A 19289-nucleotide genomic window follows, 5' to 3' on the forward strand; every position below is an offset into this window, starting at 1 on the left:
AACTTGAAGGCCCAGATTAACCATCTAGTCCCAGTATATTTGGGAAATGGAAAACAGGAAGGTTAAATGGTATATTCAGGGCCACACTGCTCGTTGGTCACAGAGCCAGGACTAGAACCCAGACCTGCATCTCACTTGTTTTATCTTAGGGGGGGGAAAAGTGAGGTCTAGACATTTCAGAACGATTTTGTTGCCAGGATCATCCAGTTGAGGTAATTTACCTATACACAAATCAAAAGGTCTTTTATTCAGCTAATTAATAATTTAGTGAGAGAGTATAGGTTGAAAGCTTAATAACATGTTTGTAGTATAATCATAAACAACAAGGATCAGATTAAACACGAGCATTTTTTGAATTCCAAAAACATTATTTTTCATTCTAGGCACATAAGTAATTTTCAAGTGAAGATAGTCAGTCTTGAATTACGATTAAAGCTCAAAATAAATGCCTATTGTTTATGAGGGGTTGGGCAGTTACTTTGGTTTTGTCAGAGTTTGCTGATACATTCAATATTTACCTAGTTCTGCATTCGAAATATATTGTAAGGTACTTCAGCTTCTACTTAATATATAGAAACATTTCTCATTGGCAGTGTGGGCTATGGTAAGAACAGTTGTACTTAGACTGTGTTAAAATCTGTGTTGCTTTCCTTTACAGCACCAGGTCACAAGCATGTACCTGATTGGGTTTGGATTATAGTGGGCATCCTCAACTTCGTAGCCTACACTCTAGGTAAGAAATTGGCAAATAGTCAGTGGCTGGGGAAACTGTCAGCAAGGATAGCCACCAAACATTTTCTCCTATGCTTAATTCATTTTAACTAGGGTTTATTAATATCCTGTTCAATTTGATAAATACTTTCTTGAGTTTCTCTGTGAAAAATATTGTCATTTGCTGGGAATTCAAAGAATAAGGTAGGAGTTGGCAAACTACCACTTGTATGCCAAATCTGGCCTGTTGTCTGTTTTTTGTTTTTTTTTTGCGGTACGCGGGCCTCTCACTGCTGTGGCCTCTCCCATTGTGGAGCACACGCTCCGGACGTGCAGGCCCAGCGGCCATGGCTCACGGGCTCAGCCGCTCCGCGGCATGTGGGATCTTCCCAGACCGGGGCACGAACCCGTGTCCCCTGCATCTGCAGGCGGACTCTCAACCACTGCGCCACCAGGGAAGCCCCTTTGTCTGTTTTTGTAAGTGAAGTTTTACTGGAACGCAGCTATGCTCATTCCTTTACATGTCTGTGGCTGCTTTCCTGCAGCAGAGACATAGTTGAGTAGTTGTAACAGAGGCCATTTGGCCCACAGTGCCTAAACTATTTACTGTTTGGCCCTTTACGAGAAGTATTTCCCAACCCTGGAATAAGACATCATTTTTGCCATGAGTTTGGAAAGCAGTACTGACATATCAAATAACTGCAGAATACTGAGAGAGATGCTGTAATAGAGCATAGTGGAAGAACAAATATAGACGTGATCAATTCTCATTTGGTGGGGGGGTGTGGTCAGGGAAGTCCACTGGGCCAGGCTACACCGTGTATTCTGCCCAGGGTGCGTTTCATTGGGATCATCTGCGTGACTTGTCCTGCATTCTCCTATTCTTCCCTGCTTCATTTTTCTCCATAGCACTTAAAACCATATGACCCCCTTGTATGTTGTCTGCTCTAAAATGTAAGTTCCTTGAGGGTGGGTACTTTATCTTGCTCGCTGTGTACCCAGTGTTAAGAACAGTGCCTGCTCCATAGGAGGTACTCAGTATGTGGTTTTTAAATGAATGTGAAGTAGCAGACCCTGACTTAAAGTTGCTTAGGTCTCTTCAGATAAAAATGACTTGTATTCATAAAACCAGGGTAATTTGGTACAGAATTAAATGCTGACGTGGTGGATGACCAGAGCTGCAAGAGTTTGGGGAAGGAAGAGAATGAAATCAAGAAGAATTAGGCAAAAACTTAGTTAAAAGATCTACATTTAGACAGAGGCTTTTGTGCATTTGTTATTAAAGATGAGTTGGTTTTAATGGGACTTCCCTGGAGGTCCAGTGGTTGAGACTCCGCGCTTCCACTGCAGCGGGCACGGGAACTAAGATCCCACATGCCGTGCGGTGTGGCCAAAAAAAAAAAAATTTTTTTTTGCTGTAGGATTTGGTTGCCAAGGACTGCAGGAGGAATAGAGAAAAGGAGAGGGTGGCCTGTGTGCTCTGGCTTTTAACAGCATGTCATAAGAGTCTTTTTTTTTTTTTTTTTTTAATTTATTGGCTGTGTTGGTCTTTGTTGCGGTGCGTGGGCTTCTCACTGAGGTGGCTTCTCTTTTTTTTTTCAATTAATTTATTTTTTAAATCTTTGGCTGCACTGGGCCTTTGTTGCTGCGTGCGGGCTTTCTCTAGTTGCGGCGAGCGGGGGCTACTCTCCGTTGCGGTGCACGGGCTTCTCATTGCAGTGGCTTCTCTTGTTGCGGAGCACAGCCCCTAAGCACGTGGGCTTCAGCAGTTATGGCACATGGGCTCAGTAGTTGAGGCGCACGGGCTTAGTTGCTCCATGGCATGTGGGATCCTCTGGGACCAGGGCTCGAACCTGTGTCCCCTGCACTGGCAGGCGGATTCCTAACCACTGCACCACCAGGGAAGTCCCAAGGTGGCTTCTCTTATTGCAGAGCACAGGCTCTAGGTGCGCGGGCTTCAGTAGTGGTGGCACGCAGGCTCAGTCGTTGTGGCTCGCGGGCTCGGTAGTTGTGGCACATGGGCTTAGTTGCTCTGCAGCATGTGGGATCTTCCCGAACCAGGGCTCAAACCCGTGTCCCCTGCATTGGCAGGTGGATTCTTAACCACTGTACCACCAGGGAAGTCCCCGTAAGAGTCTTTTGAAGTACTGTACCATCTACCTGTTTCAGGTCTCCACAATTCTGGCAAAAATCCTGATCTAACATGAACTGTTTGTTGCAAAACCTGCCTTGAAGCAACAATTTATAGTCTTCATTTATACTAATGTGACTGTTCTTACGCTTTGCTGCAGAAATATCAGTGTGTTTGATCACAGGGTGCTGCTGTAGCTTCTGCTGCTGGTTTTTTCTTAATATATAGGTTATGCGCTGAATCGCCTTTCTTATGAAAAAACATTGTGAGACTTATCTAGACCCCAGACTTATGGGGCTACAACGGGTTCAGTGAGAAGACGTACAAAACCTAATTAATATGTAGTTCATGAATATAATATTTGTAATAACTGCACAGAAGTTGCACTGAGAATAGGAAATTAAGTCAGCAAATAATAAGAAAAGACTTTTAGGATATATTTTAACTACTTGGGGGCAGAAAAGTTCCCAGTCCTATATAACAGAGATCTACAGTGTTTGGGCAAGAGTTTGAGATTCGTCCTTTCATATATTCCTTCAACAACATTTTTAAAGGCCCTCTTTGCCACAAACTGAGCTAGGCACTGGGGATAATACTGTGGTGAGCAAGATAAACACAGTAATGATAAGGAATTTTTAATTCCTTGAATCTGAATCTTTACAATTAGTCTAATTCTGATGCACTTAATTAACAAAACTGTTTCTTTGGAGGACGAATTTTTATAATTCAGACGCTTCTTCCTTTTTAACTAGGTTGTACCATTCTCTCTTCCTCTTCCCCTCTTCCTCCCCGCCCCCCCTCACCCCGCCCCGGCTCCTGTTTTTGCCCCTGTGTGAAGGTGTTCCAGTGTGCTTTCTCTTTCTCTTTTTCCTTCCTTATTCCCTTGGTAATCCTGATCCTTAACACTATTGAGTTGACTCCCATGTTAGTATCTAGCCCTTATCTATCTTCTGAGTTGCTAGTAAGTACCCTTAGGTTGAGTTGTTTGACATTACCATGTGGATGTCCTGCCAACACTTCAATTTCAGCATCTAAAACTGTACTCAGATCTTTTCTATCAGTCTTGCTCCTTCAGATTTTCTTATTTCTGTTAATACTGCCACTCTCTTAGTTACACAGACGGGAGATTTTGGAGATGGTCTTCTTGTGCTTCGACCTCACCTCTCCTCTTTTGTTGCACTATCATTTTTATTTTCTTAATATCTCGCCCTCCTCCAGCTTTTTATTCCCACTGCATTCCATCTCAATTTAGGCCTATTAAGTAGGGCTCCTCTCCCAGCCTGTCCTTCACACCAATATCAAGTGGGTCTCCCTGAAGCACTGCATTGTTTTTCTCTTCATAATCCTCTACTCAGATAATTGTAGTAGCTCCTCAGACTCTCTGATACCTTTGAAATGGCTCAGACCTTCCTTCTAGCCTCTTTAGACTGCCATCTTCACATACTAGTTTCTGGTCAAATTAAACTACCTGGCATTGTCTGCACACACATGTGCTTTTCCATCTCGGTGTTTTTGCCGATAGCACTCCCTCCTCTTGAAATGACACACTCCTTTATCTCCTATCTACCGAAATCCAACTCATTCTTTATGTCCCCACTCAGATTTCATCTTGTCTGGAAAGCCAGTCTAGCTTATCTTAGCCTGAAGAGAACTATCCCTTTTCTGTACTCTTCTCTGGTTTGTGATACATCATATCTGTAACTGTCATGTTTTGTCTCCGTTCTCAATTGTAAACTCTTTGAGGGCACAAACTTAGTTTATTCTAAGATTTTTATAGTCTTCACAGCATCAAGAATAGTGCTTCGCAGGGAACTCTACTCAGTACCCTGTAATGACCTATATGGGAAAAGAATCTAAGAAAGAGTGGATATATGTACATGTGTAACTGATTCACTTTGCTGTACAGCAGACTAACACAACATTGTAAATCAACTATACCCCAATCAAAATTAATTTAAAAAATAGTGCATTGTACAGTTTCAGTAAATTTTTTTGAATTTTATTTTATTTATTTATACAGCAGGTTCTTATTAATTATCCATTTCATACATATTAGTATATATATGTCAATCCCAATCTCCCAATTTATTCAATAAATTTATTCTTTTTTTTTTTTTTTGTGGTACGCAGGCCTCTCACTGTTGTGGCCTCTCCTGTTGTGGAGCACAGGCTCTGGACACGCAGGCTCAGTGGCCATGGTTCACGGGCCCAGCCGCTCTGTGGCATGCGGGATCCTCCTGGACCGGGGCACAAACCCGTGTCCCCTGCATCAGCAGGCGGACTCTCAACCACTGCGCCACCAGGGAAGCCCAATAAATTTATTCTTATATTTACTCAACACCTACTGTGTTGCAAAGCCTTTTTGGAAAGCACTTAAAATTATGGAGGTGGTCCATCTGTAAAGAAGTAACTGTGATATCAAACAAGATGAAACAGGTGTTATGACTGAAGTAACAGCGTGTTTTTGGATCCTAGAGCAAGGAATGGTTAGATAAATTATAATGAACAACTATTGAATATTCTCTGGAGGGTTAAGAATTTGCGGCTAGTGGAACAACTCAGTTAGTTCTTAGGCAGATTTGGAGGAATTCAGAGTCCAGCTAGAATGCTTCTTCCTTAGATCTAAAATAGACACCATTCAATGTTTAACATTTTAATTTTTAGATTAAGGTTTGAGAAATTACAGTTTTTATTTCTGAAATCTTTGCATTGTAGGAATTAAAGGTTGGATTTTTACAATACTGTCTGATAGTTATAATTTAGTTAATTAACATTCCTATGATATGCTCATCTGTTTTGTTTTGTTTCTCTCCATTTTATTAAAGAAGACTTTCTCCAGACTGGTGCAATTGTTGACCTCTTCCTGTGGTAATGTGTTTTTATTGCAGATGGTGTGGATGGAAAGCAAGCCCGTAGAACCAATTCCAGCACCCCGTTAGGGGAGCTTTTTGACCATGGCCTGGATAGTTGGTCATGTGTTTACTTTGTTGTAACTGTGTATTCCATTTTTGGACGAGGACCATCTGGTGTCAGTGTTTTTGTTCTTTATCTCCTGCTATGGGTAGTTTTATTTTCTTTCATCCTGTCCCACTGGGAAAAGTATAACACAGGGATTCTTTTCCTGCCATGGGGATATGACGTTAGCCAGGTGGTAAGTATGGCTTCTTCCTTCAATTTTCAACATTGCCATGAATTTTGGGGAAAGTTTTTGTTATTCCTTCTTTATTGACCTTTTGCTTTTTTGGTTAGAACTGATGGGTGCTTTAATATTTTTTTCTTTTTTATTTTATATTATTTTTACTTATTTATGGAAAATTTCCAATATGTACAAAAGTAGAGAGAATAGTATAGTGAACCCTTATGTACCTGTTACTTAGCTTGAGCAGTTAACACTTGGCCAGTCTAGTTTCACATGTACTCTTCCTCTCCCTCCTTCCAGTTATTTTAAAGGAAAATCCTGGTATTATGTGATAAATATTTTACTATATATCTCTAAGTGGTAAGAGTTCTTTTTAAAAAACATAATTACAATGCCATTATTACACCAAAAAATGAACGGTTTCTTAACAAACATTCATTGAAACTGTTGATTTTATAAAGAAAGGCGCTTATAATTAAATTGTTGGCTTTTTGTCTTCATTGCCGACTTCTCAGTGAGTAGAGAGATTTGTTTTCCTCTTACTTTATAGCCTTGCTATTAACTCTCCCTGCCTTAGAATCCCAGCTTTTTGTGTTGCCATTTTGCCCGTCTACACCTAAGGCTCCAGTAAAGAATCAGAAGTTGGAGTGTGTTTGAAGAAAGTGATTGGGTGGGCAAATTGGAACGTCGTGTGGCTAAACCAATTTACAAGGTGCCTTATGAGGCCAGTTGTTTGCATCATCTAGAAGTTACTTATCTTATGGTGTTGTTGGCTGAAAAAACTATTTTTAAAGGCAAGAAGACTTGCCACCATATCAAATTTAAGCATACTTCTTGCTTTTACTAAAACTGTTTACTAGACTTATGCTGCATAAAGCGTTATTGACTCCCTGATCTTTCCAGCTGTTAATGCTCTGTATACTTTTGTCTGCATTTTCCTTCCAGACTATTTCTTTTGTCTACATAGTGACTGCGATTGTGGGAGTTGAGGCCTGGTATGAACCTTTCCTGTTTAATTTCTTATATAGAGACCTATTCACTGCAATGATCATTGGTAAGAAGCTCCATGTTGAAGCCTGTTGTAACATCGCTTTGTTATCAAAGCCAGTGTTTGATTATAACCAGCAGCACTTCCCTGCCTGCCTGCACACCCTGCAGCAAAAGCAGAACCCCGCAACCCTGTAGGGTTTCAGCCAAACCCTTAAGGAAAATAAGGTTGCTTTGCTCTGCTTTGTTTTGTTTTTGTTCAGCACCAAATTATTTCTAATCAGAAGGCAATACCAAAATAGATCACACAAACCCTGTAAACTAACTATTCAAGTTAATCTAGACTGTATTGGAGGATCCACATTTAGTTGGACGTTCGGTATTGATTTCAATACTCATCTCAAAATGGAAGATGGTTAGTTTGAGGAACTAGAATGACGAAACACAGAGTTTACTTTATAATACATCCACTCCAAAAATTGAGCTTCTGTTCCTCTCAGATACCCTTTTTCTTAAGCCTTTGAATGCTAGATAAAGGTTTTGATCATGGTAATGTTTCCTTTTTGATTTTAGCCAAAGAGGATATCTACAGGATGATTGAGTGGTGGGAGAGTGTTTTTATGGAGAGAGGCCGAGAGGAAGAGGAACGTGGGTTGTTATTGGGGGCACCAGGAGTGACACTAAGACCTTTGTAGAGTAAAAGAAAAAAACTTGTTGGCTGTTGCTCTGTTCTCTTATCTAAAAATTAATCTTCCCTCCGTCTGCGTGTGAACCTTGGTTACAGAATGGGAATTGAAGGCTTAGAAGCAGCTGGGAAGATGGTGCATTAAGCACTGGCTTTCAGAAGAGGAGTAGTTTGGGGATTTTCTGTGGCTCTGGACTGCAGATATTTTAGGAACCCTGCTGTGATCTAACAAATGTTCATTTTCGGGTGCCTCTATAAACTGATTTCTTTACCTTGAAAAGGCGAGCTATTTTTCATCTCCAGCTATCATTCATGAGTGAATCTTGATTTATGCAGCTCGTCCTTTGGCAGGTGTGCTGCATTTTACATTTAAATGTTTATTTAAAGATAAAATGGAATCTCCGACATAGGAGATATATTTTTGAAAGTTAAGTGGGTACTTTAATAGGCATATGAGTTTCTTTGTAATTTATAATTTTTGGCAGCAATACTTATTCGGTAATAGTACTTCCTACTGCATCACATTGGGGGGCACACGATAGCTAGTTGTCTTTCTGTCTGTGGTATCAGTAATGACTAGCGGGATGAGGTATTGTACATCTGTTCCACCTCTTCCCAGGTTCTGCCTCAACTCTTCACCTAGTGGTACTCACAGTCGCTGATGATCATTGCTTAGGAATCCATTCATTCAGTGGATAGCCAGGGGAATAAAGTTTGTTTTTTGATAAAGTACCTCATAAATTCATACTGATAATTCCAAATCATATTAAATGATACAGATCTTTTACTTAACCTAGTTGATCTTATATTTGTATGTCCTTTAAACTCTGACAAAAGTCTTTGCTTTCAACGACACAAAATAATTATACATTTGTGTTATTCCATAAAATACCCACAACAGTCTGAGAATGTAGTTCCAAAATCAGCAACATATGATTACTGGAAATTGTTGAAGACTTTGGTTTTTTGCAGTTCCGTTTGCCCTATGGTTTATCCCACTAGAGAATGCCCAGTCAGGTTATTATAGTCTAAAGTCCCCATTCTGTGGTTATGCCACCATCTGTGGATATGTACATTTAAGTTAGTTTCATTTTACTTTTGATATTTATGGATTACTTTTTCCTTTAAAATTTATTTTTCCTTTATAATTATGTAACGTATTCACATGATTACAAAGTCAAATCTATATATAAAACAAGATATATTCAAAGAAGTCTAGTCTCTATCATTACCCAAGCCTTTTCTTCCCTCATAGTTAACTATTCTTAATTTTAAATTTTTTGGTTTATCTTTTCATTGTTTCTTTCTTAATATAAGTAAGTGTGTGTGTGTGGGGGGGGTTATCACCCCCTTTCATAGATAAATGGTAGCATACTATACATATTTTACTACACGTGCTTCTTTTTTTTTTCCCCTCCACGTAATAATATATCTTAGAGATCACTGCATAGTGATGTTTAGGGATCTTCCTCATTTCTTCTTACAGCTGCCTGGTACAATACTTCATTGTGTGGATGTACCATCGTTTGTTCAAACAACCTTCTACTGATGGACATTTGTGTTATTTCTGGTCTTTTGCTGTTGTACAAATTGCTGCAATAAATCGTCTTGTACATATATATGTCTGTTCATATTTTTCCCAGGGTATTTTGGAAGAGGTCTCTAGAAGTAGAATTGTTAGTAAGGACAAATGTATGCATTTTCACTAAATATTCCCATATTCCCTTCCATATGGGTTATCTGATTTTTGAATTCCCATCAGCCATGAATGAAAGTACTTGTTTATTTAGTTTTACCAATGTAGTACGTTGTCAAACTTTTGGATTTTTGCCAGTCTGTGATAGGTAAGAAATGGTATATCTGTATAGTTTTAATTTGCATTTCTCTTATTATGGATGAACTTTTCTAGTGTTTGAGAGCCATTTATATTTCTTTTTTCTTTATATCTCTAGTCAATTTTTGCATTACGATTGTTAACCACTTCCTTTATTTTTAGAAGCTCTTTATCTATTAGGTATATTAATCTTTGTTTTGATATAAATGACATTTTCCCCCTTGTTTGTTGTTTGTCTTTTTTACTTTCGTTGAAGTATTTTTTGTCTTGTTGGTTTTTTTTTTTTTTTGCGGTACGTGGGCCTCTCACTGTTGTGGCCTCTCCCGTTGGGGAGCACAGGCTCTGGACGTGCAGGCTCAGTGGCCATGGCTCACGGGCCCAGCCGCTCCGCAGCACGCGGGATCCTCCCGGACCGGGGCTGTAACCCGCGTCCCCTGCATTGGCAGGTGGACTCCAAACCACTGCGCCACCAGGGAAGCCCCTGTCTTGTTGGTTTTCATTGAAGTTTTTATTTAAGCCTGCAAATATGAGGAACCAAAATATTTGTTGTGACCATGTTATCCTTGGTGTTTATCTCATTCTAATCAGTCCTTTTTTATGAATTCTATTCCGATTTTTCTATAGCTGTTGTCTCCTTTATTATGAAGTCTAGGCCTTCCTATGGTAATAAGAAAAGCAGGTCTACATATATATGGGTTCTATCACTATCGTCATATAGAGTTTAATAGACAAGTATTTAACCACTAAATATTCTTTATAGAAAGTACATCGAGTGTTATTTAGAGAAGAAATAGAAGATACAGTGTTTCTCTTTGGCAACCTATATAGAGCTCAGGCTTTCTACATGCTTACTGCACTTAATTAAGATAAAGCTATTTTAGGATGTTTTAAACTAAAAAACTCTTGGTACCAAATCTTTTGCAAGTTTCTCTCAGCCTATTTTCAACGCCTGAAAGCTACAAATGATTCTGGGTTAATTCATTTAGCCCTGCCTCCCTAACAGTGTGCTCCCCAGCTTGACATGGAATGAGCTGCTAAAAATTTCTGAGGACATTGAGGACATCTTGTCTTCTCTTCCACTCCCTCTAAGATCTTTTAACTGAGGGAACTTTGTTCCATTTGGGCTTGAAAGTAGTAGAGTAATTCATCTTTTGAGATGAGATTTCTGTTCAGTGAATTCTAGTTTCTTCATCTTTTTAAAAACAAATAAATTTATTTATTTATTTATTTTTGGCTGCATTGGGTCTTCGTTGCTGTGCACAGTCTTTGTCTAGTTGCGGTGAGCAGGGGCTACTCTTTGTTGCGGTACATGGGCTTTTCATTGGGTGGCTTCTCTTGTTGCGGTGCATGGGCTCCAGGCACACGGGCTTCAGTAGTTGTGGCGCGCGGGCTCAGTAGTTGTGGCGCACGGGATTAGTTGCTCCGTGGCACGTGGGACCTTCCCAGAGCAGGGATGGAACCCATGTCCCCTGCATTGGCAGGCAGATTCTTAACGACTGTGCCAGCAGGGAAGCCCCTTTTCATCTGTTTTTAGCAAGATGCCTTAAGAATTGTTTTGAAGGAATGTTCTTCTGTCTTTGATCCTTAAGGTCACAGCTGCATTGACCATTGCCCCCGCCCCCCCAAGCCAAGTTTAGTCACCAGGAGTCCAGAATGGACTAATATGTTGAGTGACAAGGAAATATCCAAATGAAGTGTCCAGAAAGTTGCCACATATATTGATTTGGAGTTTGAAACAGAGAATGATTAGAACTTTACATCTCTATAGATCACAGAATCAGATTCAGGGGTCACTAGAAAATCATTTAAACCATCCTCATGGTACACCTGTGGAATCTGAAGGTCAGAGAGATTGTCTGATTTGCCCAAGAATACATAATTAGATTTTGGAGTCATCTGCAGGTAGCTTTTGGTTAAAGCTGAAGAGAAGATTCTCTGAGGGAGTGTAGATGCACAGTCAAACATCCAGTTAGGAATATGCAGGAGGTAGGTTACCAAAAAAGGACACCAAATGTAGGGGTTGGACGGCTAACAGGAACATTGGGTGAATGGAATCACAAAGGCCAAGGGAGGAAAGAATTGCAGTTAGTGGGTAGTCAGCGAAGTCGTCTTACTTAGAAGTCAGGAATGAAGACAGGATACTGAATTTGACTATTAGGAGAGCTTGATAAATTTCAAGAGTACAGTTTCTGCAGAGGGGAGGCAGAATGAATGAGTGCTGAGGAGATGAAGACAACAGGCAAGTTTGGTGAGTGACAGGAAATAGCAGAGTAAGATAAGTAGATAGAGCAGCAGAAGCAATGGTAAGGCTTCTTGGGAAGGCTGTGCTTTTAAGGTTTCAGGGGAAAGAATTAGTGTATAGGGTAGGGGGAGAAATTAAGAACGCTAGGGAGGTAAAGATAAGTGTCAAGGAAGCAGCAGGATTTATTAATTGTCCCCTCTTCCAATAAATAACTTATACTGGCTGTGCAATTTACTATATACCAGGTACTGTTCCAGGTGTCTTTGCATGTAATAACTCATTTAATTCTCAAAACCCTATGGGGTTGATACTACTATTATCTCTATTTTATAAAGGAGGAAACTGAGGCACTGAAAAGTTAATTTGCCTGAAGTCACATGACCAGTTGGTAGCACAACTGAGATTCAACCCACTCTGGCTCCTTGAGTCTCTGCTCTGAATCACCAAACCGTACTGCCACTCTTCGAGTTGTAAATGCTGTTGAAAAATGTGTTTAATTTCATTACAGAAGTAAACCTGAACCTGAAAATTATTGGGTCTAAAAATATTACATAGTTTGTATGTATTTGATTATTATAAAAATGATGCTTGAATAATAATTCATGATAATTTAAATATTCTTCCCTTTAGGTTGTGCATTATGTGTGACTCTTCCAATGAGTTTGTTAAACTTTTTCAGGTAAGTATTTTATTTTTTAATTGGGCAAGAAATATGAAAATCTTTAGAAATTGTTATTTAGGTGAATTTTAGGATTTCTTTCTTTTGGAATCTGGGCATTTTGAAAAGGTCATGAAACCTGTATTTTGAATCTAGAATGAGGTTAGGATAATTTGTCTGTGGTGGCTTGCGTAATCACTTCAACCATAGCCCAGAACTACTAGTTTTTTTGTAAAAGTTTTGGGCTCACCAAACAGTCTTCTCATTTGTCATTTTTTGGTGAGTGAATCAGGAGGGAGTATGTTCCTGTCAAATACTGATAGGTTTATGTTCTTTTTATAAATTGATTGTAAGTTTTTATAAATTGATTATGTGTAAGTTTAGTTAGCATGATCATACAATAAAACTTCTCAACTTGTGTAGTTGAGGACCAAATCCTGGACCTAGGCCGCCTCTTCTCAAAGAGCGCCATATGGAAATTCCGGCCTGAGGAGTGTGTAGGGGTTGGGAGGGGAGTTGCCCTGGTGGAGCTGCATCTCTCTGATCTATGTATGCACTTCTCCACTTTGGCTCAGCCACACTGAGTTCATTTATGTGACCTGAATGTATTTTATTCTTTCATTCCTCAGTACTTTTGCTCCCACTCTTTACTCCTGTTTCCTCTACTTGGAACACTTTCTTGTACTTGCCCCTTCATCCTTCAGTGCTCACGTCTGTCTTGCACAGTCCTATCCATGTCAAGCCGAGCTCTATGAATCTTCCCTCTTTACGGCCACTGGCAGTCATTCATAGAAGCCATAAAGTTTAAAGCTCTGAAGGCCTTAGAGGTGATTTGAGTCATGTCTTCCTCTTTTTCTAAAGTTGAGGTCCTGTCCTGATTGGGCAGTATTTTGCCTAAGGTTATGTAATTAGTGGCAGAACCGGGATGACGATTGAGGGTTCAGTTCAGATGAGCAAACATATATGAGAGTACCACCTGTGTGCCCAGAGCCACTGAGATACGCTGTGGACCGTCTCATTTCAGAGTCTTTCACTCTTAAACTGTGTATCATAGTAGCACCGTGAGGTGCTCTTCTAGTATTGTTTTGTGTTCATTTTATTTTTCCTATTAGAATATAATCTCATAGGACACAGTCCAAGTTGTATTCATCTTTACATTCCAGAGGGAAAAGTGAGACTAAGGGTCAGAAGACTTCTGTTCTAGTCCTGGCCCTGCCACTTGGTAGCCAGTTATGTAAATTTAAATTCTCACATCCTCACTTAACCTGTCTCTAAAATGGGATTAATAATGTTGGTTCTACCTCTGCCATGGGGTTATTGTGAATAAAAATAAGAGAATAAGTGTGAAAGTACTTTGAAAACAATGAAATACAAGTACAGTGTTTTTATATGTAATAATGTTCTTTGTATTACTTGATTTTTTTTTCAGAAGCTATAAAAATAACACCTTGAAACACAATTCAGTCTATGAAGCTATGGTTCCCTTCTTTTCTCCATGTTTGCTATTCATTTTGTCTACAGCATGGATCCTCCGGTCACCTTCAGATATTTTAGAGTTACATCCTAGAGTATTCTACTTAATGGTTGGAACAGGCTTTGCCAATATCACAGTAAGATTTTTTCTTTTAAAAATCGTAATACATATAAGAAATATTTGACAGAATTCAATAGTTTGAGAAACCTTATATAGTATTAGAATAAGCAGATTTTAATTTAAAGATCTTATATGAGAAATTTGAAAGAATAATTAATAACCTCAAAGACAACATGCTGAAAGTTATTTTATTTTTTTGTTTGAAACCAGTAGGATTTGGGGACAGCTGTAGTATTTTGGAACCATGGCATAATTAAATTTTTTGTTTTGGTTGCCTGCTGAAGAATTCATGGAATAATTCCCTTCAGACTCTAAATATTATTTATAGTGTGGTTGAAATGGCAGCAGATCTAATGCTTAATTTAGGGAGCTTGGGAGGGGTTTTTGAGAGAGGAAACACACACACACATTTTCTAATCAACTGATTTTTTTTTTTTTTTTTTTTGCGGTATGTGGGCCTCTCACTGCTGTGGCCTCTCCCGTTGTGGAGCACAGGCTCCGGACGCGCAGGCTCCGGACGCGCAGGATCAACGGCCATGGCTCACGGGCCATGGCTCACGGGCCCAGCCGCTCCGCGGCACGTGGGATCCTCCCAGACCGGGGCACGAACCCGTGTCCCCTGCATCGGCAGGCGGACTCTCAACCACTGCGCCACCAGGGAAGCCCATAATCAACTGATTTTTAAATTAATAACATAGAATAAAAAACTTTGTAATAAATACTACGTATGTTAAAAAATCCCTTTCTCTGCTCTGGCCCAGCAAGAGGGAAGACAGGGAGGAAAGATCAGGAGGACTTGAGAAAAGACCCTGTTAGTCCTGACAGCCAGGAAGCCTGTGCTCTAGCTCAGGCCAGGTCCTTAATAAGTTTTTATTTTTTAACTTAGCCACTGAGTTTATGTTTCCATGTGTATAACTTGCGTTTACTATCCCAAGTCATACTGGTTTCATAGGGTTTAAAGATCTGAAAACATTAATGCATTGTATAAAATGTATCTCTGAAGGAATAAAACTATATTTGAGTAAGGTGTTGAAAGTAAAGAGAGCCAAAGAGGTTTTGAGGTGTTGTATGATAACATGACTTGATTGGAGGTAGAATCTCCTCATCACCGTGAAGAAATTTAGTTGTGTGGTGCTGTGGGAGGGTGTTCTGAGAAAATTGTTGTCGTATATCATAGAATCTTAAAATTGGGAGAAATTTCTTTTATCCAAACTGTTACCCAGTAGAAGAATGCCTTCTGTAGCACCCTTATTAAATTATCTTCCAGTGTCTTCTGACACACGGTCTGAGGGTCCACGGGTTTGGAGGTTGGGGTAGAGGTCCAGTTGGGCTCCTGAGCAGTTGAGAATTACTGAACTTGATAATAATGTAATGTACAGGTACTTGAATGCTTTTTAAATGTCGGAGTGACTCGTGCTTTGCTAATTAAATTTTCATTCTCTCTTTTTTTTTAATAACTTCAAGTGTCAGCTGATTGTTTGTCAGATGAGCAGTACCCGGTGCCCAACTTTGAATTGGTTTCTGGTTCCTCTCTTCTTGGTTGTCATAGTGGTAAATGTAGGAGTAGCCTCTTACATTGAGAGCATTCTCCTGTTTACATTAACAACTGCTTTCACTCTGGCCCACATCCATTATGGAGTACGAGTGGTGAGTAATCTAGAGCAAAATTGGTTCCATTTGATTCTTAAATAGTGGAATGGAGGTGAGGGAGAATTTCAGAAGAAACTTGCTTAATATAGTAGCTGGAAGAATTTTGGGATATTCTCTAAATTTTGGATAATATCCAGGTGCGTGATGCCATATATCATTTCTGTAATGAATATGTCGTAGTAACTACAAATAATTTCAAAGCTAGATTATTATTGTGAGGAATTAGTTCTTGTTTATAAGTGAGAAGAAATGTAAACCATTTTCTTGGTAAAGAATTATAAACTCTTTTGTGCTTTTAATTATATATAGGACAAAATCATTTATTTGTTGTTTATCTATTTCTATGCTTGCTTCTTTAGCTTCAGGGGCATTTTTATAAGGGGAAATAAAGAAGAGAGTAGATTTAAGAAGTATTCTGCAAACCTTAATATTCTCTTCTAAAATAAGAAACGGGTTTCAGGACAAATGGACTAAGATAGGTATAATAAAATGAAAATCAGAACCATGCAGTTTAGTTTCTTTTTCCTCACACTGTAACATTCTTTTCTAATTATTTTGCATACCTTAGCATGGTCTCATAACTATGATTTTGAATTGTTGTACAATATTCCATTGAGGAGATTACTTAATAATTATCAGTTTACTTAACCATGACTCAGTTATTTTAATCATTTAGGTTGTTTCCAGATTTTCACTATTATAAATAAAGTTGAAGTGAACTATCTGGAATAATATTTTTTTCCTTCATTTGCTTTTTTCTGAGGATAATTTCATAGCAATCGGGTCATGTGATAGGGTATTCATATTTCTGTGGCTTTAAAAATACTTCTATTTGGTATGTTTGTTTTGGAAGGAACCCTGCTGTGAATCAGTTTGAGAAGCAAAATGTCTTTACTTCTGTATTGTCAGACGTATTTTTAAAACGGGGGCACCTGTCATGCTTGATAACAACTTCTTATACCTTGCATATGTTTCTCCCCAAAGTAGCCCACATTTGTTGGAACAAAATAGATAAAAGAAACCATGATAAGTCTATGAATTGTGACATGAAGACATAATTATTTATGTTTCTGTTTGTGCAAGTTTAACGTTATATGCTTTATATCAGCACTCTGAGGCCTTTCTTCTGATATTTCATCAGTCATATGCATGAAGTAGAGCACAGTAACCAGTGTCTTTCATAATTGTTTTAACTTATTATAACCCTCAGAAGCATATCTTTAGAAAACCGTATACACACGCCAAACTAAACCAAAACACATTTAAATTACAAAAGCAGTACATTTTCATTGTTAAAAATCTGGAAAATAAACATAAGCTCAAACTAACGGAAAAAAATTCCAGGAGCGTCTTTTTTTGGTCTGTCTTTCTGCTCTCTTAACACTTCTACAACTTCTGACCAGAAGATAAAACTTGTTAGACCACACAAAAACATTCACTTGAACTATTGAAATGTAAATATTAAGAAGAAAAATGGAAATAAGAAGGATTAAATAAACCATATTTGCTAACTGGCACATTACCTTGCTTTTGCCTACCCACTAGGGATACCCTAACTAATATGGCTTAAACTGTCAAAAATTTGCAGCTCTAGTTTTTTACGGTTTCATCAGATTAGGAATGATTACCTAGAAGTGTTACAAGAAGGGGGAACATTAACTCTAACTATATATGTAAATATTTGATCTGACAGATACTATAAGTCAACTAACCCTATAATTTTTCAGTAGATTTGAATGTAAGGCTGTGTGGTCTGGAGGGTTCAGGAAAGACTAGATTTTGGAGTTGGGCAGACCCAAGTTTAAGTCCTAACTCTCCCAGGGTAGTTCTAGTGCCCTTTTAGCCAGCTAGCTCTACAGCTATCCTAGTCCAGAAAAACCTCTTCATTTCTGATGATTTTTGCCGTGCCAGTAAATTGTTGTCTCCAGAGGGTGAATTCTATATGCTTTTTTAAAAAAACTACGTATGTCTTTGTCATTGCCTCATGTTCTGGTTGTCTATAGGTAAAGCAGCTGAGCAACCATTTTCAGATTTACCCCTTCTCACTGAGGAAACCAAATTCGGATTGACTAGGAACGGAAGAAAAGAATATTGGCCTGTAATCTACAGAAAGAAGTACTGTAAATAAGATGCTTGTAAATATTTCATCCATCACCATTGAACTAAATTGATCTGCTTAACAGACATGGGAACTCAGTGTATGTGGTACTTGGACAGCAGGAGTGATACATATGATCTGAACTTGTGGAATTTTGGACCTACTAACTCCCAGCTTCTTTTATTTTGTTTTTTATAAAGCCATGTGATGTTTTGGTTAAACATAATACACATTAGACCAGCAAAATGTTCCTAGTAATTTTAGCTTCAGGAGCCCATAATGTTTTGGTTTATACAGAGTTAAAGATGCCTTGGTTTTTATTTTTAAAACCCCCAAATTTGTTTAGGAACACTGATAACATTCAGAAGACCCAATATGTTTTCATATTTGGTAAGTAGTAGAAGGTCTTTAGCTATGGAAGCTCTCAATAGCCCAAATCCAACATAGGGAAAAGATAAGAGCAAGTCACCTTCAGCAAGAGATGCCAAATGATTACAAAACAATATACAGTTGCCAAATACTGGTTTCTCTTTCCCATGGAAATGCCTTTTGTCCTCATGTGCTAAGAGAGCTAAAATACATATATATATATTTAGATTCTCTAGTATTCTGGCTCTCTTTATTATGGAACGGATCTTGATAAATGGTTTAATTTTCTTTTAAAGAAAAATATTCTCTTGGGACTTAGTAGAGAATGGGTTGTAATTATAGCTCACTCATTGGCATGGTTCATTGTTTAAATGTGGCATTTTTTTCCCCTTCAGCTGCAAGTTGCTGAGATTTGGTGCCTATGAACTATGATCATATGAATGCATGTGACAGTCCCAGTCTTACAATAATTACTGGTGAAGAACACAGATAAACTTCCTTATGAGAAAAATTTTCTTAGGAGTTAGGAATCTCATGACCCTCACTATGAAATTAGTTTTCTGATTTAATTTGTCCTTCCTCTCTCCCTCTGTCTTTTTCTGTGGAAGAGAGTGCTGTGTTTTTTATTTCATACAGGATAAAGAAATAGAAATTCTCTCTTCCCCAACTTGCTCACTTCCCCACTTCAAGAAAATTTTTAATATATATGCCTTACTGAGTATGTGCTCCCTTTATGTGACTTGGAGTAATTTTTTTTTTTTTGCGGTATGCGGGCCTCTCACTGTTGTGGCCTCCCCCGTTGCGGAGCACAGGCTCCGGATGCGCAGGCCCAGTGGCCATGGCTCACGGGCCCAGCCGCTCCGCGGCATATGGGATCCTCCCAGACCGGGGCACGAACCCGTATCCCCTGCATCGGCAGGCGGACTCTCAACCACTGCGCCACCAGGGAGGCCCTGGAGTAATTTTTTAAGTTTACTGACAAACATAAAAATCTCTTTGACTTTAATATGGTTGTTCTATGATCACACCTTTTCGTGAATGTGGATATTCTATTTTTAAATTTTGTCTCCATTTAATTTGGTGGTGATGAAATTTACTGGCTGATTTTCTTTTATTTTCCACTGAATGAAGTTTGTGCTTGAATGAAGAGTGTATCTTAAACCCTTTTTTTTGGATGGATTGCACTTGGAT

At 38.9% G+C, this 19289-nt stretch overlaps 1 protein-coding gene across 1 annotated transcript in view; it reads left to right on the forward strand.

Moving 5' to 3' along the window:
• SELENOI (selenoprotein I) overlaps window positions 1–18847 on the forward strand; it is a 39633-nt gene extending 20786 nt beyond the window's left edge. Inside the window, exons 4-10 of the mRNA XM_082642317.1 lie at window positions 659–733; window positions 5731–5993; window positions 6927–7035; window positions 12360–12408; window positions 13817–13997; window positions 15446–15628; window positions 17635–18847. Coding sequence (XP_082498443.1) covers window positions 659–733; window positions 5731–5993; window positions 6927–7035; window positions 12360–12408; window positions 13817–13997; window positions 15446–15628; window positions 17635–17733 — 959 coding nt within the window. The 3' untranslated portion in view covers window positions 17734–18847. The remainder of the gene's footprint in view (window positions 1–658; window positions 734–5730; window positions 5994–6926; window positions 7036–12359; window positions 12409–13816; window positions 13998–15445; window positions 15629–17634) is intronic.
• Window positions 18848–19289: the final 442 nt, after the last annotated feature.

The sequence above is a fragment of the Mesoplodon mirus genome (assembly GCF_964341445.2).
Source record: "Mesoplodon mirus genome assembly, chromosome: 14".
In the NCBI taxonomy this organism is placed as follows: domain Eukaryota; kingdom Metazoa; phylum Chordata; class Mammalia; order Artiodactyla; family Ziphiidae; genus Mesoplodon; species Mesoplodon mirus.